We start from the raw sequence: 23,582 nt of genomic DNA on the forward strand, positions 1-23,582 counted from the left end.
GCAGGACAGCTCTGGTGTTGAGGCAGCCCTGCAGGTCTGGCCTGCGCAGGCTGTGAACTCCTAGAGCCCCAGAGGGATGGTCCTGTCCTGCAGCATCAGCATCAGGTCAGCTCCACTGTGCAGAAGCTCTGAGGTTGTGCAGTCCCAGGGCAGCAGGTGACACTTGTTCAAGTAAAAGGACATGGTCTGTCTCTCCCTTCTCTGCCCCGGATCCATCCATGCCCCTGTTCCCTTTTTATCTTTCATCTTTCAAAGGATGGCTCACAGGCACAGCTGAGCCAGGGCAGAGTTGGAGAAGGAAGAGGGAAGGCAGGAGGCAGAGGAATGAATGAGAACCATGAGATCTCCAGCTCTGCCTAGTCCAGGCAGTCAAAGCCTAAGATCAGATCAGATGGTATCGGGCAGCCTCCACCTGTTATCATGTCACCTTCCCTCATGTGATGTTGGCAGTGAAATTTGAAGTGACATCTGCTTTATGATCTGATAACTCAAAATGTTGATCTGGCCCCTCAGCTGAGCTTCTCTCAACTGAAGTTCTCTCAGCTGATATCTTCTTTCTGCTTTCCTGGGGTTTCACAGTTTCACTTCCTCTGGGTACATGACTTATAACATGAGAGCCCAGAGGGCGCCTGGTTTTGGCATGGAGCCGGGCAGGCTGGGGCCACATGCTGCTCCAGGACAGGGGTCCTTGGGATGCATCAGCATCTGCTGCTCTCCCAGAGTGAGTGAGAAAAAGCAGGACTGGGGAGCAGGAGAAGGGTGCAAGCATCTGAACCACATTAGAAAAAGCAGGAGATGCCTGATGCACACAGTCATGCAAATGAGGGGAGTTTTGCAAAATTAGCTTTTGTGGGTGATGCAGAGGCTCCCAAGTCACTTGGGTGCTTTCAAAACAGCACCACATCCATCTCCATTTGTTTTGATCATGCTGCTGCTCTGCCAGGCTGGAGCAGGGGTTCAGGCTTTGAGCACCAAGCAGCATAACATGCAGGCAGGCTGACTGCTGCCTTCAGCCTATCCAGGCACCCCCTCTCCTCCTCCTCTCCATCCCCAGCAGTGTCCAGGGGGCTGCAAATGCTTTCTTCTGCCAGGCAAGGAGAATGCTGGGGCCATGCTGCTGCTGTGGAGGCTGCAGGGAAGGGGCGGAAGCTCTGCTGAGCTGAGGCCACACAGGGCTAGGAGGACACAGCTGGGATATGTGGCCCCCACTGCACAGCTACAGTGGAGCTGTGCCCACCTCAGGCTCTGCCTTCAAGGACCAGAGCCTGGCATCTTCTCGTAGCCCAGGCTGGAGACTGAGTGTTGGTTTAGCAGGTGCTGCAGAGGATGCAGGTAGAAATCCCTCCTCCTGCTGCGGGGCGATCTGCCGGGACATCGTGGCAAGCTCATTTTCAAACAAATCACCCTTACTGAGACAGTGTGTGGGAAGCAGGGGCATCTTTGCACCTCCCCGTGACCCTAGCGCTGTTCCAGCCAACACACCACAAACACGCAGAGCTGCTGAGGGCCCGCGCCAGTGCCCACTCAGGCGGTGGAAAGTTTTTCTGGTTTCAACAGGCTTTGGAGCAAACCCCCAGGCAGGGAACTTGTTCTGGTTGGTGAAGTTATGCACCTGTCTCACTGCTTTCCTTGCGTGCAACATGCCCAAAACACTCTGCAAGCAAAAAAAAAAAAAAAAAAAAAAAAAAAAAAAAAAACAAACAAACAAACAAACAAAAAAAAAACAGACCCTTAAAACAATCATCCTGCTGGTTTCCACTGCCTTAAAATGCTCTCAGGGAGGGTAAAGGGAGGCCGAGCACATCTGGCTGCCAGCTGTACCCTGAGCTCTGCCCGAGAAGCCTGGCAGGGACAACCCTGGCCGGACGGCTGGAGACTCCCATGGTAAACCAGGAGTCAGGTGGTGCATGGGCCAGGCTGTGGCTGCAGCCCAGGTGGCCAAACAGGGCAAGCCGAGACCTCAACACATCTCAGGGTCCACAGCCATCCTCCAAAGCTTTAGTGAGATGCAAGAGAACAAGTTGTGAACCCGCAGCCCAGCCTTTGGGTGTCTGCTTGATGTTTCAAGGCAAACCTCAGTTTCTGGTGTTTTCAGGCATCATGTAGGACAGGTATGGCTTTACCCAACTTAAAGATATGGCACCTCTGGGATGGAGGATCTTGTGGCTTGTACATCCCAGAGTTTTTGTCCACTTCCATTGTGCGACCCCCACTCAATGGGACAGGCTGTGCCTCAGTTTCCCCATGCACGTGAGTGGGAGTGCCCAGTGATGGGGCTGTGTGCTGAAGGTATTTTCTTGGGCTGTAGGTGTCCCAGCCACCATCTCACCACCTTCCCTCCCTCTTTTCCCAGGTGTGCAACTGCAACAAGTACCTGAAGGTCCCAAAGGAGAGGATGAGGCAGCTGGTGGAGGGCAGCAAGCACTCAGCGGGGGACGGCGGCACAAGTACGAGTGCGGGCAGCGGGGGCTGGGTGGGGCGGTTAGAGACCAGGGTCCTGCAGCTGACCCAGGGCTGCGCACACCCGCGTGGGCTGGGTCCCTCCGATACGGAATGGGGACCCTGGCACCAGGCTGTGGCCGGGTACAGATGTGGACCTGCTGAGCTCTCCCAGGCTCCTCCTTGGCCATGCTCATGCACGTCTGAGCACAGACATTGCCCCCCAGCAGCCCCTGCAGAAGAGCTGCATTGCCCAGCAGGAGCACGGCTGGGTTTTGCATGGGAAGGTGTGGGGTGGGTGAGATGCCAGTGGTGGCTCAAGTGTCAGCCTGAGGCCATTGCTGCCTGACTTGGGAAACACGGCTGGGGCTGCAAAATGCCTCCACGCTGCCAGTGGTTGCTAATGTGCAACACAGTGCCTTTCTCACCTTCACAGAAGCTGTTAAACTAGGTCAGGCTGCAGGCAGAATGAGTTAAGTGCTGCTACTGGCACGGGGAGCGTAGTTTGGTGTCATGATGAATGCTTGGGAAATGTGTTCTCACCCCACTGCACCCCTCGAGCCTGGGTCTGCTGCCAACCCTTGTACTGCCTGTCAGCATGCCTCAGTTTTCCCATTTTCTCAAGCTGGGCAAGGCACAGGCCACTGTGTGCTGCTGGGTGGCTGCAGCTTTGCCAGGGGTAACACACGTGGCCCAGAGGATGAGGGACGTGGTGAGTTTTCACATGGCGCCAGCAGCCTGGGAGCACTGCACTACCCCAAAGGCCAGGGCATCCTCTCCATGGTTTCTCTGGTGAGGGCACTCACTGTTTGTGTGTACCCAGGGACCAGCCAGGCCTGTTCAGCCAGTTCTGGAGTATGGGAAATAGCAATGCTGTGGTTTGCATTCAGGCGTGTGATCATTTTCCCCATCCCCCTTCAGAGGGGTTGATGGCACTTGGGGGGCTCACACAGCATCTCTGCTCCTCCACAACACCTCTGTGCCCCCCCCCCTCACTGCTCCAGCCTTTACACCATGTCTGCAAGACCCCCACACCTCCCTGTGCCTTGCAGCCTCTCATGGTTCCCCTGCTGCAGAGGGATGGGGTCAGCAGGGACCCCATGCTGCTGCACCAGGCAGGAGCACCATGTCAGGCATAACCACGCCAAGGAGAATCCTTCACCACAGAGCAGTCAGTGGCAAAGAAAACACCACAGCATCCTTGGGGGGGTGCTCTTTTGCTGCAATGGAGTTGCAAAACAAAAGCTGATTCACCTGGGCTGTGTCTGTGCCCAGGAGCAGCCAGGTGGGCACGAAGTGTGGATCTCACCAAGCCTAGAGCAGGGATCCCATGGAACTGCCAGGAGGTTCCCTGTGTCTTGCCACACTGGGATTTCTGTTTCTGTTCAGACTCTGCTTGGGTGCTGCTGGGATTGAGAGCATCAGCATGAACTGAAGTAGGCTGTCCCTGGAATGGCCCACTTTGTATCAAGTTTTGGGGAAGAGAAGAAGAGAAAGGATGTGATGATGATGTGCCACTGTCAGGCAGGTGGTGGGAAAAGTGGCAGCAGTGGGACAGGCCAGACAGCAAGAGTTCATGAGAAAAATAACAATTGTTTTCCAATCTCTGTTGCATTTTCCATCTGGTGGGAGTGGGTGGAGGGGAACTGCTTGGCTGGCCCATTGCAGTCCCAAGCTCAGCTCTGGCCTGGGCCTCATCAGTTCAGATTTATCCCCTTGGCCCATGGGCAGATGCTTGTCCAGCATCCTAAGCCTTGGCAAGAAACCTTGCACCTAGGTTGCAGGGAACCTTCCCCCTGACACAGCCATACTTTCCCTGCATAAGAGCTTGGATGGAACTGCTGGAAACTGTTTCAAGCCCAAACAGCTTTGCCCTGTGATGCCTTTTTTCCCAATGGGGTGCCCAGAACAGCTTTTTTTTTTTTTTTTTTTTTTTTTAGGGGGAGTGAGGAGGGCAGGCTCTGTGCCTGGAGCAGGCTGAGGATGGGGGAGCAAGAGGTGACAGTGCTACAGGTCCCCACATGGCACAGGCAAGATGTGATGTGGCTGGAGGCTGTTGGCAGCATACGGGCTCCTGAATGACCCAGGTGGATGGGATGTGTCACAGGCTCTCGTCCAGCCAAGGGAAGCTTCTTGCTTAGTCACTGTGGTATAACTGGCTGGCACGGTGCCCTGGCACTTGGGGATACTCTGCCAGATGTAATCTGGTCCCTGGGAAAGGCAAGGAAAGGATGTAGCCCTCTAGAGCAGGTTAGGATTTGACAAACAGAATAGGCTTCTTTCATCATAAAATTGCCCCATTCCATCTGAAATATTTCGTAAAACACAAAAACAACCATTACTGCTTTGCTTGGAGCTGTGCTGCTAACTAAGTATGCCAGTCTCCTCGGGTGTTTGTGTGCTGCCACGTGTCACTGCTGCATGAGGGAAGAACTGATAGCAACTGGATGCTCTACCAGGAAAAATCACATAATGAGCCAACCCCGCAGCATTGTCTTTGTACAGCCTCTGGCCAATTTCTGCTTAAAAACCCTCTCCAGCTCCCCCACATGCAGACTGGAGCAGTCTGACCCCATCAGCCCTTGCTGCCTTGGGAAGCCCTTGTTCCTGCTACATGTGATGCTGGTTGCTGGACATGTCCTCACTGCCACTCCAGGATGGAGAGAGGCAGAGGAGCAGAGCAGGGGGGTTGGGTATCCTGAAGCAGCATCCTGGAGAGCCAAAAGCATGGCAGGGCTGGTACTCAACACCTGTACCGCCCCTCCTCCATGCAACCTGCAGGTGCAGGAGGATATGTGCAGCCCTATGTGCTGCTGGAGGAGCAGCCATGAAGTGCCCCCGCAGTGAGGCAGGATGGCATGGGGTTGGTGGGGCTCCAAGCAGATGGGCTAGGGCATCTGCTTTGTCCCCCCAACCCTGAAGCCATAACTCAGGGTTTTCTCCCCTGCCCTCAGCTCCAGCAGGGGCTGTGTGGGGTGTGCAGGCAGGCAGAGGAAGAGCTGCAAGACTGCAGTGAGCAGGGAAGGAGCACAGCAGCTCCCAGCCAGGGCTGAGCCAGCACAGTGCCGCACCTGGATGTAGGTGGGCATGGGCTGGCCAGATAGCTTTCCTCAGCCTGGTGCTCCGATGCACCACAGCACATCTTGTGTCTAAAGCCTTGAGGATGGATGTGCTTTTTTTATGCTCTGCTTCCCTGATCTGCAACATTTGGCTTTGCATCAGGCCAGTCTGACTGGCACGTGGGAAGGCATGCAGTCCCCGTGCTTTGCTGTCCCACAACGGCTCTCACACTTGTGGAGAATCCCATGCATCCCTGTTGCCTCATCCATAGCACCAAAACTGGCATGTGGGGGTGGCCAACACACCTTGCATGTGTCCAGCTGCTCTACAGTTTTGGGCAGGGAAGGACACCAGTCTTTAAGGGCCTGCACCCATGGGCTGCGGGGCTTCCCAGCTCAGACCAAGCAACCAGGAGCTCATCCCCCAGCGTGCAGTGTTGTGTAGGAGTCTTTCTCACTTGTACCTACAGATGGGGCAGGGATGGGACTGCAGAGCTGCCACACAGAGTTGGGAGCAGAGGCTGCGGTGGGGACATGTGCTGGGGCCACACAAAGCTTTGCTCCTGCCTGGCCACCAGCTTTGGAGTGCAGAACTGGTGGGGTTTGTTCCCATGGTGGCATGCAGAGATTATAGCAACTGAAGGTGCCCCTTGCCTTGAGCTCATCCTCCCGCCACCGCCCTGGGAACGTCTCAAGAACATGACCAGGCCAGGTTGCACAATTCCAAGTCCTTTGTCCTTTGCTTATCTGACTTTGTGAGGAGGAAAAGATAACCAGGCATCTTCAGCGCCCTGCAATCGAGTGTGTTTCTCAGGCTCGTAACTCCTCTTATCAGGTTCAATCTCTTACCACGGCGAGGTTTCCCATGCACCTTTGTACTCCAAGAATGCTCCCAGGTCTGCTTTCAGACTTGTGCAAAGTCTTTACAGCATGCGCTTTCTCCAAAACACCTAATCCTTAATTGCCTAATTATGGACGAGTCTCCCGTGTGTGTGCACGATGACAGCTGGGTGTGGCTGTGGGGCTGTGGGAAGGGTTCAGCTTGCACAAGCACTGCTGGAGCCCCAAGTCTCTTGGGCTGGGGCAGGAGGCTGTGGTGAAGGATCTGCCTAGGTGACACAGAAGGACCCAGGCCAGAAACAGGTCCTGGGGGCAGGATACAGTGTAGGAACAGGCAACTGGGGGGGGGGGGGGGGGGGTAGGGCGGGGGCATTACCCATTGGTGCTCTGACACTGAAGCCCTGAGGGTTCCCAGGGCACCCACACATGGGGACAGGTTGTTTGCAGCCAAACCAGGGCTGCATGGTCTGAGAAAGGGGAACGGACACAGCTTCACACTGGGTTTGATCCTGCTCCATCCCAGCTTCCCAGGCTCTCCTGTGCCCCCATCTCGCAGTGGGGGGAAGAGGGAGTGTCTCAGTGCAGACATAGGGACTGCAGGGTGCTAGTGCCACTGTCATGGTGGGCTTGGAATACAACCCCACAGCCCTGGTGGCCTCTCTGTGTGGGGGGTGCACATGCCCCACCCCGTGCCCCCATCCCTCCCAGCGGGTTCATAGTCCCTGGGCTGTGGGCAGGATCTCTCAGCAGAGCACGCAGCCCTTTTCTTGGGTCTCTGGAACAAGACCACCCTCCTCCATTGCAGCACCTGAGTCTGAGGCCACAGGATCCCTGCATGCTGTGTCCTACCTGGGGCACCCCACTGGCTCCACATCCCCCTGGGTGAAGCTGCCACTGGTTTTAGGGCACCAGCACCCATCCTGTGCCCCAAGGCACAAGACATGGCCTTGCAGTGGGTCTGACAGAAGGGGGTCTCTCACATGCCAGTGGGCTCATGCCACCACCTCCATCCTGGGGCCCTGGAGTCCATGGCAGTGGCTGGGGCAGGAGGAAGGGTTCCTGCGGGGACAATGAGCATGTCTCTGGGCTGCAGAGAGCTGGCTCCCACTGCTGGGGGTGGCCTTGCTCAGCCAGGTGGAACTGATGCAGAAATAAGCAAAACTGGAGTCCTGCAGCATCCTTGCTCCCCTGGGCACAGCCATGTTCTCTGCGAGGATTTATCAGCTGAGGTGTTGTTGTGGGGAAGCTACAGCTGTGCTTTGTGTTTATTTTGGGGTCATAAAGTCACAGAACCATAGAAAATCCTGACCCACAAGGATCATCAGGTCCAACACCTGGCTTCGCACAGGACCACCCAAAAAAATCAGACAATGTGTCTGAACATTGTCCAAATGCTTCTTGAACTTTGTGAGGCTCAGTGTCATGCCCACGTCCCTGGGCAGCCTGTTCAGTGCCCGACCACCTCTGGGTGCAAAACTTTTCCCTGACCCCCAGCCTGACCCTCCCCTGTCCCAGCTCCATGCTGTTCCCTTGGGTCCTGCAGAGCTCAGCGCCTGCCCCTCCGCTCCCCTCGTGAGGGAGCTGCAGGCCGCCATGAGGCCTCCCCTCAGCCTGCTCTGCTTGGGGCTGAACAAACCGAGGGCGCTCAGCTCCTCACACGCCTTCCCCTCCAGACCCTTCACCATCCCTGTAGTCTTCCCTTGGAGGCTGTCTAAGAGGCTGGTGTCCTTCTCTTGTGGCACCCCAAGCTGCACACAGTGCCTGAGGTGAAGCCTGGCTCTGTCATCCCTGGGTGAGCAGGGCATGAGGGGGAGAGGTGAGCAAGAGGCAAAAGAGCTTTTTATTTTCAAGATGTTTTATAATGGGATTATTAGTTCCCAAGAGGTGTTTCTAATTGATTTGGTAAGGAATTGCTTTCATTTCTCCTCCGCAGAGTTGCAGTGGGAATCTAGCCTCTGGTGCAAACTGTCACAGATTTCATGAAACCACAGATCTGACACCCGCCCCCCCCACCCCAGCATGTTGGAAGGACACATCCATCCCCCTGGCCCCACGCTCCCCCCATGTGCCATTTGCTCCACCTCTGACGGACTCAGCCCCCGCTTGGGGCTCAGGGTACAGTGTCGGGGTGAGCTGCAGTGTGGCCCCACTGGAGCAACATTGCATGGGGAGAAAGAACTCCCTCCTTCCAAAAATGTCCCTTTTTCCCAGGAAAAACTTTTTTTTTTTTTTTTTTTTTTTTTCCCCAAGGATCTGCCCTTTTCACACCATGGTTTTCCTGGTGGACACTGCCTGGCCAGCACCCTGCGCCTGGTGCCCAGCAGCCCTTTCACTGTGGTGAGGGGAGCACAGGCATCTTCAAAAGCCCTGCAAAGAATTCGGTGGGAGGGGGAGAGGGGGTTTTACAAGCTCCTATTCAAAAATGGTTACTTTGAAGTGATGTAGCTTTTTCAACCCTTTGAAGCACTACAATTAGGAGGGGGCTGGTGCAGGCATAAGGCACAGCACTGGATGACTATCACGGCCTTTCTCTTTCCTGGGCTCTTAAGGGACAAACTTTTCCTCCCTGCCTGCCTCTTTCTCACAAGCCACCTACCAGGGGGGTGAGACTGGGTGTCTGGGGAACTGGAGGTCTAGCAGGGAAGGAGAGGTCTCTGATTTGCTTCGCCCACTGGCAAGAGCCAGGGGGATGCTGCTGCAGGCAGCACCAGGGTGGATGGATGGAGCATGCCCAAAGGGAGTGCAGATTGCCAAGGGCATCGAGGCTGACTGTGCCCTCATGCTGCTGGGGCTGAGATGCTGCAAGGTTGGGAAGGGGCATCCGTGGCGTGGGAAGGTTTTCATGCAGCATCAGTGCTGGCTGCTGTCACTGTCACTGCGATTATGGTTGGATCCATCCCATTGGGGTCCTGGAGTCCAATACAGTTTTGGTGCTTAAGAACAGAACAGGCACCATGAATAGAATAGAGGAAAAGAGTATATTTTTGTCTGCATGTTATGAACTGAGACTGAAGGAAAGCAAGTGACTGGCCCAGGGTTATCCAGGGTGACTGGTCCACGTGCTTGGGGCACATCCCATGGCTTGGCCTTCCCAGAGAGCTGGTCCCTGTGTGGCCTGGCTGAGGGCTCCCGTGCCATCAGGACACATGGGCTAGGGGGAGGCAGGGATGGGATGAGAGCTGCACTCCCTCCCCAGCCTCCCACTGGTGGACTCTGTCTTCCAGAAGCCCCCAGGAATGAGGATCCCCACACACACACACTATCCTCACTCCAAGCAACTCGAGGATCTTAGAACAGCCAGATGTTTCACCGGATGTGAAAATTTGTAGAAAATGAGAAACTTTTTTTTTTTTGATTGTTTGGCTTTTTGCATCTTCAGGGAGACTGTATAGGGTGGCTCTGATGGGACAGGGTGGCCATTATGGGGTAGCCATTTAGCCTTGCTTTCTCCCACCAAAATTCCTGGTGTGTTGGTATGCAGGGACAAGCCAGCCAGGACCCCTGGTGCCCCCTTCAGTGTGGCTGGCCCCCAACGAAGTCATTTCTGATCCTCAAAAGGGGCAGGTTGGAAGCCCCAGAGATGTGGCTGGAGAGCTGCAAGATGCCTTTTCCTTTTATTGTCTTAATTGATGCTGGGCAGGACGAATCCCCCCTGCCAAAATGAGTCATCCCAGAGCAGTGAGTGCAGCCTGCCCCATGTCCCCGGCTGCCAGGCATCCTGATGGATGGGAGTCAGCTCAGCCCTCGCTTCCGCCGCCCGGATCCAGTGACCCGCCATGCCCCAGCTGCGGGGACGCGAGCGGTGAGAGCCTTCACCAAGCTGCCAAAAACGCTGTGGGTTTTGTGGCACTTTGGTTGTGATGGCAGCAATCCACCGGCTCGGCAGGAACACAGTCAGGGCATGCAGGGACAGCACATGGGACACGTCCCCACGCAGTGCCCTGAAGTGACCCTGCCCAGGGGGGCCAGGGTGGTGCAGTGGAAGGGGATGTCACACATACCCCAGTGCCCAATACACCCAGGCAGAGCAGGAGAGCTTACGGGGGTCATGAGCAGCGCTGACAGCTGTTAATGGTGTATTTTTAACCATAACAGCAGTAAGGGCCTCTTTGCCATTTGCATGCCCAGCAATGCAGCTGCCTCGTGGGGGAACAGCCCATCTCAGAGAGCAGCATTGCCTGACATGCATCAGGGAGGCAAAACCACTGCACCCCATACAGCTACACAGTCACTGGTGCAGTCCCCCAGCCTGGAATACCACCAAGGCTGGTCTCCAGCAGCAGCAGGACATGGTGGAGGAGCTGCTGGGAACAGGAGGCTGCACTGGTGCCATGCTCAGGGCAGGCAATCTGGTGCTGGTGCTGGTGATCACCTCCCGAATTCATGGGGTGCTCTTCCCCAGGTTGCAGCCCTGAGGGGATAGCAACTCCTCAGTGAGGGTTGTTCCTGTGGCTGAGCACAGATCTCGCTCGTCACACTGGCGGATGATTGTTTATCTGCTGTCTCCTGTCCCTGCAGGCTGCTCCACACCATGCGAGGAGAAGTCCAGCCGGACCTGTGATGCTGCCCAGCGCACTGAGACCACACAGAGTGAGTGGCTAGAGCGAACAGATCCATGTGGGGCAGCTGTGGGACTGGAGGAGGGCACGACCCTGCAGGTTGCTGCCATCCCCCCTGGGGTGCTGGACAAAGCTGAGCTCACTGACTTCTACTGCTGCACCCGCTGTGGGAAAGTGTTCTGGGAAGGGTCCCATTTTGGACGTGTTGTCTCTCAGTTTAAGGATGTTATTGTTATCACGGGGGATGAACAGAGCATCTACAAGCTGAGCTGAGGGGGACATGGGGCACAGGACAGCTTGGCAGTGGAACAGGGACCATGGGGATGCACTCCCCAGATATCCTGAGCAGGTTTGCATGGAGTGGGCTTTGGTTTGGGGGGGCGAGGCTAGAAGGTGTGCTCACATTTTGGGCTCCACGGTGGAGGGGGCTGTCCTATTTGCAGTGGCAGAGTGATGGTTTTGGTGGTTTGCAACATGACAGCATTAAATCAGAAGCATCTGGAGAAGGGATGTTCAGCTTTATTTCTGCCTCCCTCCAGGCTGGGCATGGCAAGAGGGTGGCTGAGCTCTCCAAAATGCCATGTGGGTGCTGCTGACTCTGTGGCACCCATTGGTCTGCAGCACCCTCACACCAGTGAGGTGTGTCCCCATCCAACTGAGCCACACGCTGCTCTCCATGAGGAGGTCAATGGGGGGGGGGCGATCCAGCACCCTGCTCTGTGCCTTTCTGCCGGGTGCTGGGAGCCAGGAGCAGCATCCCTAACAGCAGTGTGTTGAGAAAGCTTCTCTGGTACCCAGCATGCTCCCCAGGCTGTGGGACTCATTCCACATGGCTCTGCATGATGCCACCATCTGTCCCCAGTCTCCCTCCTGCCCTAGCCCCATCACCTGAGGCTCTCCAAGCTGTTCCACAGACACACTGGGTGGACACAGGCTGGGGGTGCTGAGCAATGCTTGGCAGCCACCAAAAACCCCTGTGGGTACACCGAGATGCCCTCTGGCACCTGCATCACCCTGCACCCCAGCAGAGCAGGATGGCTCCAGAGGGAGCTCCTGTGGGTGCAAGACACCTGGCCAGCTCTGTCAGCCCTGGGCAGGTCCATCAAGTTAGCCCCCATGCCCAGGGCTCTGCGTGACATACACAGGAGTGGCAGTACAGCCTGTGGTCCCTCCATCACCAGGAGCCGGGGCTGCCAGTGGGACCACCCGGTGTCCAAAGGAGGCTGCAGGGGTCACTGGAGGAGGCAGGCTCCCAGGTCGCAGCAGCAGTGAGGTGAGGAGCCCTCACAGCTTGGTCCTGTAACTCTGGGTACTGTTGGCTGGCGTCTCCCGTCCCATGGACAGGCTAAGTGCACTCCACCCAGTAACAGAGGAGCATTTGCAACATTCCTCCCCTAATCCTAGTTAACTACCAGGCACTGATGTTATTGCTAACAGGGCCCGAGGGGCTCTTGGTTTAAGTGTGACATTTACAGACCGGTGAAATGCCTGCCCAGGCAGCTTACTCTGAAATGTTGACTTGCTTTCCCTCTCTGAGTGCTCTTGGCCATGCGGTGGGGAGGGCTCCTTCTCCGCAGGGACATTTCACCCAACGCTTCTTGATCCCCACCTGAGCCCTGTGGCAAAGGGGCCCAAGGCAACTCCCTCTTGCCTCACAAAAACACTTCTTCTACCCCCCTTTCCATGAGCTCCTGCTGTGACATTAGCACAGGCACCTATCATCTCTTCTTGGCAGTCCCTGCTGCACAGCTGGAGCCGGACATGCCACCCCAGTGAGCTCTTGCCACCACAGCTCAGCGTCAGTATCAGGGGCTTCCCCCGGCTGCTGACATTTTCATTCCCATCCCCTTTGCATTGCCATGATGCAGCCGTTTTGCTCCAGTCCCAATTAGAAGACAGCAGAGGGGAGTGGGGCTGCCATGGTGCTGCCCACCAGGGTTCCCTGACCAAAACCATCCTGTTTTAGCAAAAGCTCCGCTCCCAGCCACCCCATTGCCTCCTTTCTGAAACGTGCTGCTCTGGTGGCTCCTCCTGTAACCGCACCAGGCAGGTCGGCTGCTGGATGCTGGCACAAGCAACCCTCCCCACACGTGCATCAACACCTCAAGCCATGCAGTGCATAGGGGATTATTTCTCCTATGGGATTAAGCTGCCTTGTTCTCAGTCATCATCATTTATCCATTGATTCTTTCAGTTTCCCCACTCAGTTGCCTACATATTTTGCATAACCTAAAGGAATTGTGTTTCATTTCCTAGTTTTCCAGCCCTGAGCTCTCTCTAGGTGGTAGTGCATTTTTCTTAATTCCCTCTTTATCTGGAATTGGAATTTCATCTTCCCTTTTACCCTGAGGTCATTTTTGCCTGTTTCTGATACAAGTTTGGGACCGGGCAGTGGCAGCCAAGAAGAAGCTGTTTTGTTAAACTGACATCTTTTATGGGCACTCCTGGCCTGGTGCACTGGCAATTGTTTACAGGGCTTCTAGTGCTGGAAAATCAGTTAGTGGAGGGACCAAACATGCATTCATGGGTGATGATACAGTGATCTGGAGACAAATAACCTGTTTTTCCATGGCCTGGGCCAGTCACCATCATTGGGACACAATGAACTCGTCCTGGGCCTTCCAGATGAGCTCCAGTATTGAATACCCTGTCAGCACAGGGCTTTGTGCACTAGGAAATGATCATCTACCCCTTGGGGAAAGTCTGAGTGGTTTTGTTACTGTGCCAATGACACCACAACCTCAGGCATCACCACCCTCCCTGCAGATGACATTACCTATGATAAGAGGTGTTCCTCCTAGATGTTGCTGGCAGATGGTTAAAAAATGCCTGTCCCCTATTCCCAAAGACAGCATTCAAAGCAATTGTGTTCACTCTGAGCAGTTGAGATTCCTCCAACTTGAGTTGTCCCTGGTGCTGTGGCAGGACTGTGGCCTTGCCTGGACAGGGACACGCACAGACAGAGGTGCTCTCAGTGTGCCAGCTGCACTCCCAGCAGCATGGACCATCATCCATGTTCTCTCATCCACCTTTGCCTCCAGCTCTGAAGCACTGGCTCTTGATCAGACCTTTCCCTCTCCATCCCTTTCCCATAGGTAGGAAGGAGATCTGGGAAAGTTGCAAACAGGGTCATTGCTGAGGCACCCCCAGCACCCACCTGGGTCATCCCTGATCCACATCCACCCCCTTGAGGATGTCCTGCTGCTCTCAGCCTTGGGCTGCTGTGCTGGCAGCTTCAGCCTGATGGATCTGAACAGTTGAGCTGTTTTGGGGTTTCTCCATTTGTCCCTGTGGGTCCAAGAGTTCTATTTGATGCCCAGAAATGGCGTAGCACTGGTCATATCCTTATGCTCACCCACTTCTGATGCCAGTACTCTGCAGAACAGTCATCAGCTCAGCAACACGAGCCACCTCCTCCATGAATGCTCCTAGCTCATGCCTTGCCATGTCCTTCTGGGCAACCAGACCCCGCAGCTCCTCTGGAGGTGTAGGGACTCTGTGGAGAATCCTTAGAGCAGAGGGAGGACAAAGCTTGTGCTTCACCCACAAGGCAACAGCATCTCTGTGCAGACTTGTATATGTCAGCATCCTGCCACAGTTCAAGGAGGCTCTTGGGGTTTGCTCCATGAGGGCAGAAAATGGGAACGGAATACAGCAAGACTGTCCCCAGCCTCAGTGGTGAGCAACACATCTACCCCCTCGTGGGTAATTGTGTAATGACGTGAACCCCACTGGACCCAGGTAGGGGGAAATTTCTGAGTCATACAAACACCTGAGTCATCCCATCCCCAGACGGCAGTGAGGAGGCTGGAGCTGCAGCTATGAGCGCTGAGCCTAACGAGTTATGTTTTCAGACAGATTGTGGGCATTTTGGTGCTTTGTTTACTGGATTTTTCTGAGCCATGGCTTCATGCCTGTCTACCTGACTTTTGCACTGAAGACAGCTGGCTGGAGGGACAGCAGAGCAGCTGACCCTGTCCCTAGCCCTGGAGATGGCTCCTGGCCACACAGCTCTCTGGAAGGGGCCCCTCTGGTCCTTGGGGACCTCACAGGAGGTGCCCCTCTGGTCACTGGGGACAGCAGGGTTGCCTCCTGGGCACCTCTAGAAGTTCATCAGCCTTATGCCTCCCTGAATTTGGGGGCTGTGGCAGATCAGCCTCAGCTGCTGTCAGTCAGGTGCTCTGGGTCAGTTTCACCACAGCAGGATCTGGTTTTGGCCAGGAGCAGCCCAGGGCAGTCTTTGCATGTGGGCATGGCACAAAATGACTCCCGTGGGTCTGCTCCAGCTCAGCACTCCAGGGGATGCGAGGCAGAGGCTGAGACCCAGGTATACCCATGTGTGCTCAGCTACAGCACCTCTCCCTTCTGCTGCTTGAAGAGGAGGATGTGGAGATGCCATCTGTGCAGCAAGGTTATCTCCAGGCATAGACACAGTCAACATAAAACTCCAAGTCAGACCAGCCTTGAGCAGCATCCAGGAAGTAATAAATTGTCCGGTTTTCAATGGTGGATACACATCAAAGAGAATTAAACCAGCTTTTTAATCAGCCTGCAATATTGTTTCCCTATCTGGTTTCTTTAAAAAAATAAAAAAATAAATCCCATTGTCTGTGCCATACTAATGTTTAACATTTATTAGGGCAGTATTGTGTCCTTCATGTTTTTATGGGGCTGTTTGATCATGTGTTTGAAGGGCAGCTTGGGCAGCTCCTGCAGGGATACAGGCTCTGGGTGGCCTGGACGTACCAAGAGCCGCCCGATTCCCGGGACACTGCACGTACACCCCAGATCTGCCTCTGCATTGCATGTCATGATCATGGAGAACGATGTCATAAAGTGGTGCTAAGGAAGCATGTTTTTTTGTGCTGTCAAAGAAGGGCCTAGGCTGGATGAGAACACTGGAAAAAAATGTGGTTTCCTTGGTGGCCTTTAGCAGCATCTCAGGATGTGTTCACCTGTTTTAGCATCTCCTGCTGAAACACCCGAGTCCTTCTGCACCTGCTGGGAGTGGGAATGCCGGCACTCCCCCCTCCCCCGGGGCCGGGAGCATTTTGGGGTGCAGGAGCAGCCACCAGATGGCCCATGAGTGCTGCCAGCCCTGACCCTCGGCTTTTCTGTTCAGTTCTGGGGTGGCTCCAACTGCCATGACCCCACGGAGCCCCAGGAACTCACACGCTGCATCGGATATCAGCCCAGTTCCTCTCCTCGCCTTGTGTATTTCTCACATATCCTTCGGAGTTTGATGGAGACAAGGTGTTTGGCACTTGGGCCAGTTTTAGTTTACAAATGAATATATCAACATTGTTCCTCATCAGGCAGGAATGTGCTTCCCTCCCTTCTCCCCCACCTTATCCCCATCCCCTTCCGAGCAAACTTCCTTCCTTGTGTAATCTGGATCGGAAACCTTGCCGCATGTTTGACCAGCTCAGAGGAATCAGCTCCGCTATCCCTGGTGTGATTTCATGGCTTCAGCCAGGGCCAGTCCATCCCAGCACACGGCAGGATGAGGGCTGGGGCTGAGCCACTCATCTTCAGGGCCGAGGCTCCCTCCAAGCGGGTGCTGCGGAGCCAGATGCTCTGACCGAGCTCCCAGTTGCTCGGCTGCCGTTTTCAAACAAACCAGCACATTTCTGGGCACAGACCCAGCCTTGGCGAGCCTGAGGTTGGCTGCAGGCTCAGGGCATTTTGCTGCCCTGTGCTGCTGAAATGCTGCTCCCACGGGCTGGGGTCAGCTCTGGCTGGGGGGCAGCAGAGGGGAGAAGTGTCAGTGCCATGTGAGAGGGATATTTGCATCAGGAAGATGTCTGCTCCCTGGGAAAGAGCCTGGGACCAGTCCTTTCTCATCAGCCTGCCAATATGTGGGCATGACTTTCAGGCAAATGAACTTCCATCCTCTAGCGTGTCTCACTCTATGTCCTGTAGAGAGTTATGGCTGTGTCACCCCTGAGCCTGCCCTGACCCTAGAAATATCCCCACAGAGCAGTCACTGGGTCCCCTTGCCAGGGTCAACAGGCTGTACCACATCTCCTGGTGGAATGGAGTGGTGGGAGCTGTGTGCTGATGGCCCCTGATCCTTGCATCCACTGCAAAGGAGCAGGCACGCAGAGTGACGGCTGTCTCTGGAGACACGGTCTCAAGCACAGTTTGGTCCGAGCGTGCGCAGCTGCAGCAGGGACATCAGCCAAGGCAATGCCACGGGGTGGCCCGCAGGGCCAGCAGCTGGAGAGCCCTGTGTGCAGCCAAGGGCAGGAGCAGCAGCAGCTCTCCACCTCCGAGTGTGTCAAATTTGGTGGCTGTTTGCCTGAACAGCATTTTCCTGCTGTCAGATATGTGGAGGCTGTAGGCTTTAGGCGGGGTTTGGACATCGTAAGTGCTGCAGCATTCCCAGCAGGATAAGACCCAGCACTGAGGAAGGCTGATAAGACAGGGATTGAAACCACTGCGTGGGCTGAAGGCCAAGCCAGAGTGGAACAGACGAGTCTGCACAGCCCTGTACAAGTCACTGCAGACCCTGAGGGGCATCGAGGTCCTGCTGCATAGGGCCACTTTGCAGGGCTGCTCCCTGGACAACGATGGACAATCCCCCCAAAGACAATGAGCACACATGGGACTGTGACCATGCTCGAGATGTGCTCAGGTTTTAGACCCTGTTTATCATGGGATGGGTGGGAGGAACCATGTGGAGCATCCCAGCTGCCACCCATGGGAAGTGGCAGGTCCCCAGCACACATCCCTGCAATGCCCCCCATGGTGTGGGTGTCCCAGGGGGACCCAGGATGCCTGGATCCTTCTCTTGTCCCCAGGCTTCCCAGTCACTGAACTGCAACAGCTGCAGGGGACCTGCACACTTGTCCTTGCCACACAAGCCAAAGTTTCCTTTGCAAACCTCAGCTTCTTCAAGATCTCCCTGCCTGCAGTACTGGCAGAGGGATCGGCCCAGCCTGGGGCACTTTTCAGGTGTTGTTGAAGGCTCACAGTGTGTGATGTGCCCATGTTACCCAGCTGGTAAGGGTGCGAGGCTGCTCCCAAGGCCATCGCCCCACATGCTCCTGCTGTGAGCAGAGGAGGATTTGCAGCACTTCCCTGAGCACTCTCTTCCCTGCAGCTCCCTCCCAGGTTTGGGAAGCAGCCTTCCCGGGAAGGGCTCTCCTCCACCCACCCGGGCTTCCAAAGATGCAGCTATGGGAGGGAGAATGTTCCCAAAACCACGCTGCAAACAAGCAGCCTCAGCACCCAGCACAGGGCTCCCTTCCCTCCCCATGTCCTCTCAGCCAGGCAGGGAGCGCTGGCAGAGCCCTGCATAGCACCTCTGTGGCTCTGGTGACCCACGATGGGGACACAACACCAGCCTGGCCAGCCCTGGGCTGCAGCAGTTCTTGCACTGCCTTTGAGCTTCCTCCCAGCTCGCAGCAAGCCGAGAGTGTGCGCAGGCTGATTTCTCTCTTGCGCGCGCCTTTTGCTGGGTCTCTGTGCTGGGAAGAAAAGCTCTGGTCTTTCCCACGCTCTCCGACACATTTTAATGAATTAAGTGGGGGCACGCCCCCTCGCCGCCTGCCCCGGATCCGTCCCCCTGGCTCTCCGACTCCCTTCAAGGAGGCCTCCGGGGGTGGCTGGACTCTCGCTGCCTGTCCGCCTCGCCCGAAGGATGGGCACTGCCTGCTCGGCATTTTTGGAGAGGGCTCCAATGTACCCAGCCCATAGTGCTGAGCCTGGCGCGGCGGTTCTGAGCCTGCAGTGCCACCAGGAAAGCAAATGGAGGGGAGGCAGCAGTTCCTGCCCATCTCGCCCCAGACTCTCCTAAGCAGGGGGAAATTCAGTTGTCACGTCTCACGCCTCTGCGTTTCTCTGCGTGACCGTTCGCTAAATGCGTTACAGCACCGGGCTGCTTCTCCCCTCCTCCCCCAACCAGCAGCAGTGCCGGCGCTCTCTGCGGCTTCCCCTGTTCTCAGAAAGGAGCAGATAAATCACAGGGTGGGACTACTGGTTTTGCAAGGCACTGCTGAGTGCTGGGCGAAGAGGAATGCCTCTCGGGGCCTTCCAGCACACTCGCCGTGGCCCGTCTGGCCACCTGAAACCCAAAGTGGTGTCAGAAGGCTGGCCTGGCTCGCTGAGGGCCGCAGCAATGCACCCAGCTCGTCTCCGGTTACAAAACCAAAACACAAATTGGAGCTGAAATGCACGCTTTCAAAATTGCCTTTTTCTTTTTTTATTTTTCCTCTTTCCCTGGCCCCGTTCCCAGGCAGAGTCCTGCCCCCACCTGCCAAAGAGGGATATTTGCATGACTGGGTTCCTGCCCGGGTTGTTATTTTTCTCACCAGTGTCACTGGCAAATGCAGAGCTGCTTGTAAGGACGTAGCTCTGGCCGAGTCCCAGACCAGGAGGTGTGAGCAATTCTCAGTATCCCACGGCTCACTAAAGTGCTAGAGCACTGACAACTTGCAGGATTTGGCCCATAGCAGATGCTAAGCCAGTTTGCACCAAATCAGCTGCCCTGGGATATTTAGGAGTGGAAAGGACAGGGTGAGCTGGTGCCAGCAGAGACCCCACACCAGACTTCCTCTGCTCAGAGTGGAGAGGAGGGAGCCCCATGGTGCTGGAGCTGGGGGACCACAGCCCTCGCGGTGGGGACAGACAGAGACCAGCTGCAGGCACCCCGGGGGATGGTGACCCTTGTTTAGTGACCCTGGTCCGCAACTGCAAGCCAAGTGTCCTGGGTGTCACAATCCTGCCATTGCAGCCGCGGCACCGTTCAACTCAGGCAGAAGCAGCCTCATGAGCAGATGCTTTCCCTTTGCTGGGCTCTTGAGTGGGGCAGCTTCCATGGCCATGCAGCTCCAGCCTTCCCCGGGGGTCGTGCTGCCGGGGCCACTCACTTTGCCAGGCTGTGACAGGACCTCAGTGCAGCTCGGGGTGCGGGGCAGCCACAATCCCCTGTGAACCGTAGTGGCTCCAGGCACGTCCCTCCATTCACCCCAGATAGAGGAGGCCAAGGATTGCCACTCGTGTCCCCCGCTGCCACCACAGCCGGGGCAATGTGGGGCAGGGCCACTGCCTCCGTCCTTGGAGGGGGGAGGGAGGGGGAAGTTTCCTCACTGATGTCATGGGACAGATCTGACTCAAAAACCCTGAGGCCACCACTGTGTCCTGTGCTGGGGGATGGTGGTGCCCACCAGGGCCATGCATGCAGCAGTGAGGTGTGCCTGCCAGTGCTGTGGGGGCTCCACATCCCAGTGGTACGGGAGATGTCCTGAGAAAAGCTGCAGGGACACAGGACACCAAAATGGGGGGGGGGGGGGAGGGGGCGCTGCAACCCTACTGCAGCAGCAGCTACCAGTGCAGTCCCAGCACCACCACCCCTAGTGATCACATCAAAACCCTCAGTTTTGTGTTGCACTTCCATATGGCACCTTTATATAGAGCGATGCACCTCAATGCGCTCGCATTCAAAAGATGTGACTGGGAGAGCTCTGGCTAGAGGAAATTAAATGGTGTGGAGTGGAGATAGGACTGAGGATGGGATGGTGATAGATATGAGACAGGGATTAGGATGGGCATGGAAATGGGGATTAAGATGGGAATGGGATGGGATGGAAATGGGAGTGGGAGAGGGATTGAGTTGGGCATGATGTGGGGGTGATACAGGGGGATGGTATGGGAATGGGATGAAGATGGGAATGAGGATGCGATTGAGATGGAGATGGGATAGGGATGGGGATGGGATGGTGACAGAGCTGGGGGTGGGCACAGGCATGGAATGAGGTTTGAAATGGGGATAGGGTTGGGAAGAACTGGCTGCAAAGAATAGACCTAGAGGAGTGGTCCCTTATGGAAGCTGTCGGTCCCTTACATCGGAGTCAGGCAGGGCCGTGCTCACTTCAGTGCTGGCCTTGACTTCTGCTGCCAAGCCAAGAGCTGCTTTCACTGTCTGGGTGAGCCAGTGGCATCGCTGCTGCCTCGCAGCCCCCATCAGGCTGGGTCACCTGCCTCCAACAGACAAGCCAGACCCAGTGAGGGAACGAGCAGAGCCCCAGTCTGCCCAGCCCCAGGGAAAAGCCACAGGAAAACACCATTGGGCAGCTCGTGCCCTGAGCTCACAGTGCAATCCATCCAAGAGCTCTCACTTGATCTGGGCAGAATTTGGCAGCTGGCTGATTTGTCCCTTTCCACCCCCAAAGCAACATGCCAGCAAGGCCAGGTGAGAGCCGGCGTGCTGGCATCTGCTGGCCGGCTGCGGGGGCCCTTGGCGCAGCACGGGGCTGCCATCGCCGTGTTTTATGGCACGCTCCTTCCTCTCCTCACGCACTTCCCGCCCTGCTCCAGCCGACCAAATGCCCCACGGAGGCGGATGTGCTGTCCCGGGGGGCGCGGAGTCCTGGGGAAGGGTCTCTGCTTTGCACCAGCCTTTGCCATTTGTTCTTCCCTGGGCCAAATGGGCGCCGGGGGGGCTCCATCCTTCCCAGCGCCGTGGTGCACCATCCTCGGTCCCCAGCAGTGCACGAGGCTGGGGGCAGCAGGCGGGAGACCTCGAGTGCCCCAGCACCGGCCTCGCCAGCACGTTTTTGCTCGATGAGCTGATTTTGTATCCACGCTCCTGCCTACCTGCAGCGGCCGCACCGCACAGCGCTCCCGCACCAGGAGACCCCATGCGCGCCGTGCAGTGGGTCCTAGCCCGGGCACGGCCCCCAGGGACCGAGTGAGCGGCACCGAGCCTCCCGGGGCCGGCTGCACCCCGCGGAGCCCGGGGCAGGGGCGCCCCGCATCTGCCCGCACACCGCTCCCGCTCCCGGCCCCGCGAATCCTCGCGCAGCTCCCGCGGCCTCGGCAGGGAGCCCGCACCTCGGCCGCTGGTGCCCCCTGCCTGCGGCCAGCACGGCCGAGCCGAGCCGAGCCGAGCCGGGGCAAAGCGAGGCGGGCCGGGCCATGCTGAGCCCGGCCAAGCTGAGCCGAGCCGCGCCGTGCGGGACCGCGCCGTGCTAGGGTATGCGGAGCCGGGCCGAGCCGAGCCGAGCAGAGCCGGGCTGTGCTGTGCTGTGCCGGGCCGGGCCGAGCCCAACAAAGCGGAATAAGCGAGGGCAGGCTCAGTGCCGCCGGGCCGCGTTACTCCGGGCCGGGCCGGGCCGAGCCGAGCCGGCTGCAGCCCGGAGGCACGGGGCCGGGCCGCGCCCGCCGGGGGGGGGTCGGGTCGGGTCCGGGCCGTTCCGGGCCGGGGGAGCCCCGGGCCAGCCCCTCCCCCCCGCAGCTCGGGAGTGGGGGAAGGGCGCGCCCCGCCCCCCGAGCGGCCGCTCCAATGGGCGAGCGGGCGGCGCGCCCCGCCCCCCGCCCGTCAGGCCGTGCTATTGTTATGCAAATAAAAGGGGGGGTAAAAGGCGCGGCGCGGGGCCGGCTCCGCTCCAGAGAGGCCTGGGCGCGGCGGCGGCGGCGGCGGCGGCTGCGGGGCGCGGAGCGGCGCGGAGCAGCGCGGAGCGGCGGCCAGGACCCGCCGCAGCCCGGCCCCGCATGCCCGGCCGCGCGGGGTAGCGGCGGCCCGGCCCAGGCGGCGGCGGCGCCGTCCATGCGGGGCGTGAGGCGAGCGGGGCCGGCGGCAGCATGAGCCAGAGCGAGGTGTCGCCGTGCGCGGCGCCGCCGAGCCAGCGCGTCTTCCAGGAGGCGGTGCGGCGCGGCAACACCAAGGAGCTGCAGTCGCTGCTGCAGAACATGACGAACTGCGAGTTCAACGTGAACTCCTTCGGGCCCGAGGGGCAGACGGCGCTGCACCAGTCCGTCATCGACGGCAACCTGGAGCTCGTCAAGCTGCTCGTCAAGTTCGGCGCCGACATCCGCCTGGCCAACCGCGACGGCTGGAGCGCGCTGCACATCGCCGCCTTCGGGGGCCACCAGGACATCGTCCTCTACCTGATCACCAAGGCCAAATACTCCGCCGGCGCCCGGTGATGCCGCGGGGCCGCCCCGCCGCCTTCCTGACATGTCAAAGCTGCTCGGACTCCGTGGTTTTTGTGGTTTGGTTGTTTTTTGATTGTTTTTGTGTTTTTTGTTTGTTTGTTTTTTGGCAAAGAAATCTGGGGCCCCGCAAAGATTTACTGAAAGCAAACAAACAAACACACCGCCATTTACCTGCTTCTAATTTTGTTTTTCTTCCAAGGGTTGTTTTCCTACTGTAATTTTTTTTCCATCTACCTCGGCTGCACTCACAGTATTCACGGTTTCAGTTTGACATCTGGTCAGATGCTTTAAAACGGTTGTCCCCCCCCTCCCCCCGCCCCTCCCTCCCCCGTAATATTTAATCCTTTCTCCCCTCTCCTCTAACACCCGTGGTGGCCTGTCCCTCGATTTTAAAGTATTCTGGCTCAGAAACGAATTCATTTCAACACCTCCCCAGATGCACCCACGTCGCCGGGCGGTGCTTTCCCCCGAGCCAGCTCCGACCACGCCGGGACTCGGCGCCAGCGCCCGGGCAGGTGGCTCCCGGCAGCCGCCGGCCCCGTCCCTGCCCCGGAGGGGGACGCGCGTCTCCTCCGGCAGGCTTCGCCCAGTGTCTTCCTACTGCTCGGTTTCATTTTTTGTTCTGTTTTGTTTTTTTGAGGCAACTCCATTGGAATATGACAGACTTGGTTTTCTCGCCCTGCCTGATTGCTTTTTGTGTGTGTGCTGGGTTTTCTGTTTTTTTTTTTTCTTTTTTTTGTGGGTG

General features: G+C 57.2%; 2 protein-coding genes across 4 annotated transcripts in view; both read left to right on the forward strand.

Moving 5' to 3' along the window:
* EXD3 (exonuclease 3'-5' domain containing 3) overlaps positions 1-11,398 on the forward strand; it is a 288,098-nt gene extending 276,700 nt beyond the window's left edge. For all 3 annotated transcript variants that reach the window (XM_032200283.1, XM_032200282.1, XM_032200284.1), the window contains 2 exons: positions 2,354-2,447; positions 10,857-11,398. In XM_032200283.1, coding sequence (XP_032056174.1) covers positions 2,354-2,447; positions 10,857-11,170 — 408 coding nt within the window. In that variant the 3' untranslated portion in view covers positions 11,171-11,398. The remainder of the gene's footprint in view (positions 1-2,353; positions 2,448-10,856) is intronic.
* Positions 11,399-22,483: 11,085 nt separating this feature from the next.
* NRARP (NOTCH regulated ankyrin repeat protein) lies at positions 22,484-23,024 on the forward strand. The gene has a single exon (XM_032200351.1). The coding sequence runs from the start codon at positions 22,484-22,486 to the stop codon at positions 22,826-22,828; it is 345 nt and encodes a 114-aa protein (XP_032056242.1). The 3' UTR covers positions 22,829-23,024.
* The last annotated feature ends 558 nt before the right edge of the window (positions 23,025-23,582 follow it).

Source organism: Aythya fuligula, chromosome 19, assembly GCF_009819795.1.
Source record: "Aythya fuligula isolate bAytFul2 chromosome 19, bAytFul2.pri, whole genome shotgun sequence".
NCBI lineage: Eukaryota > Metazoa > Chordata > Aves > Anseriformes > Anatidae > Aythya > Aythya fuligula.

What these genes read in the sequence shown, in the direction of transcription:
- NRARP (XM_032200351.1), top strand. Translation starts at nt 22,484, where the DNA reads ATGAGCCAGAGCGAGGTGTCGCCGTGCGCGGCGCCGCCGAGCCAGCGC.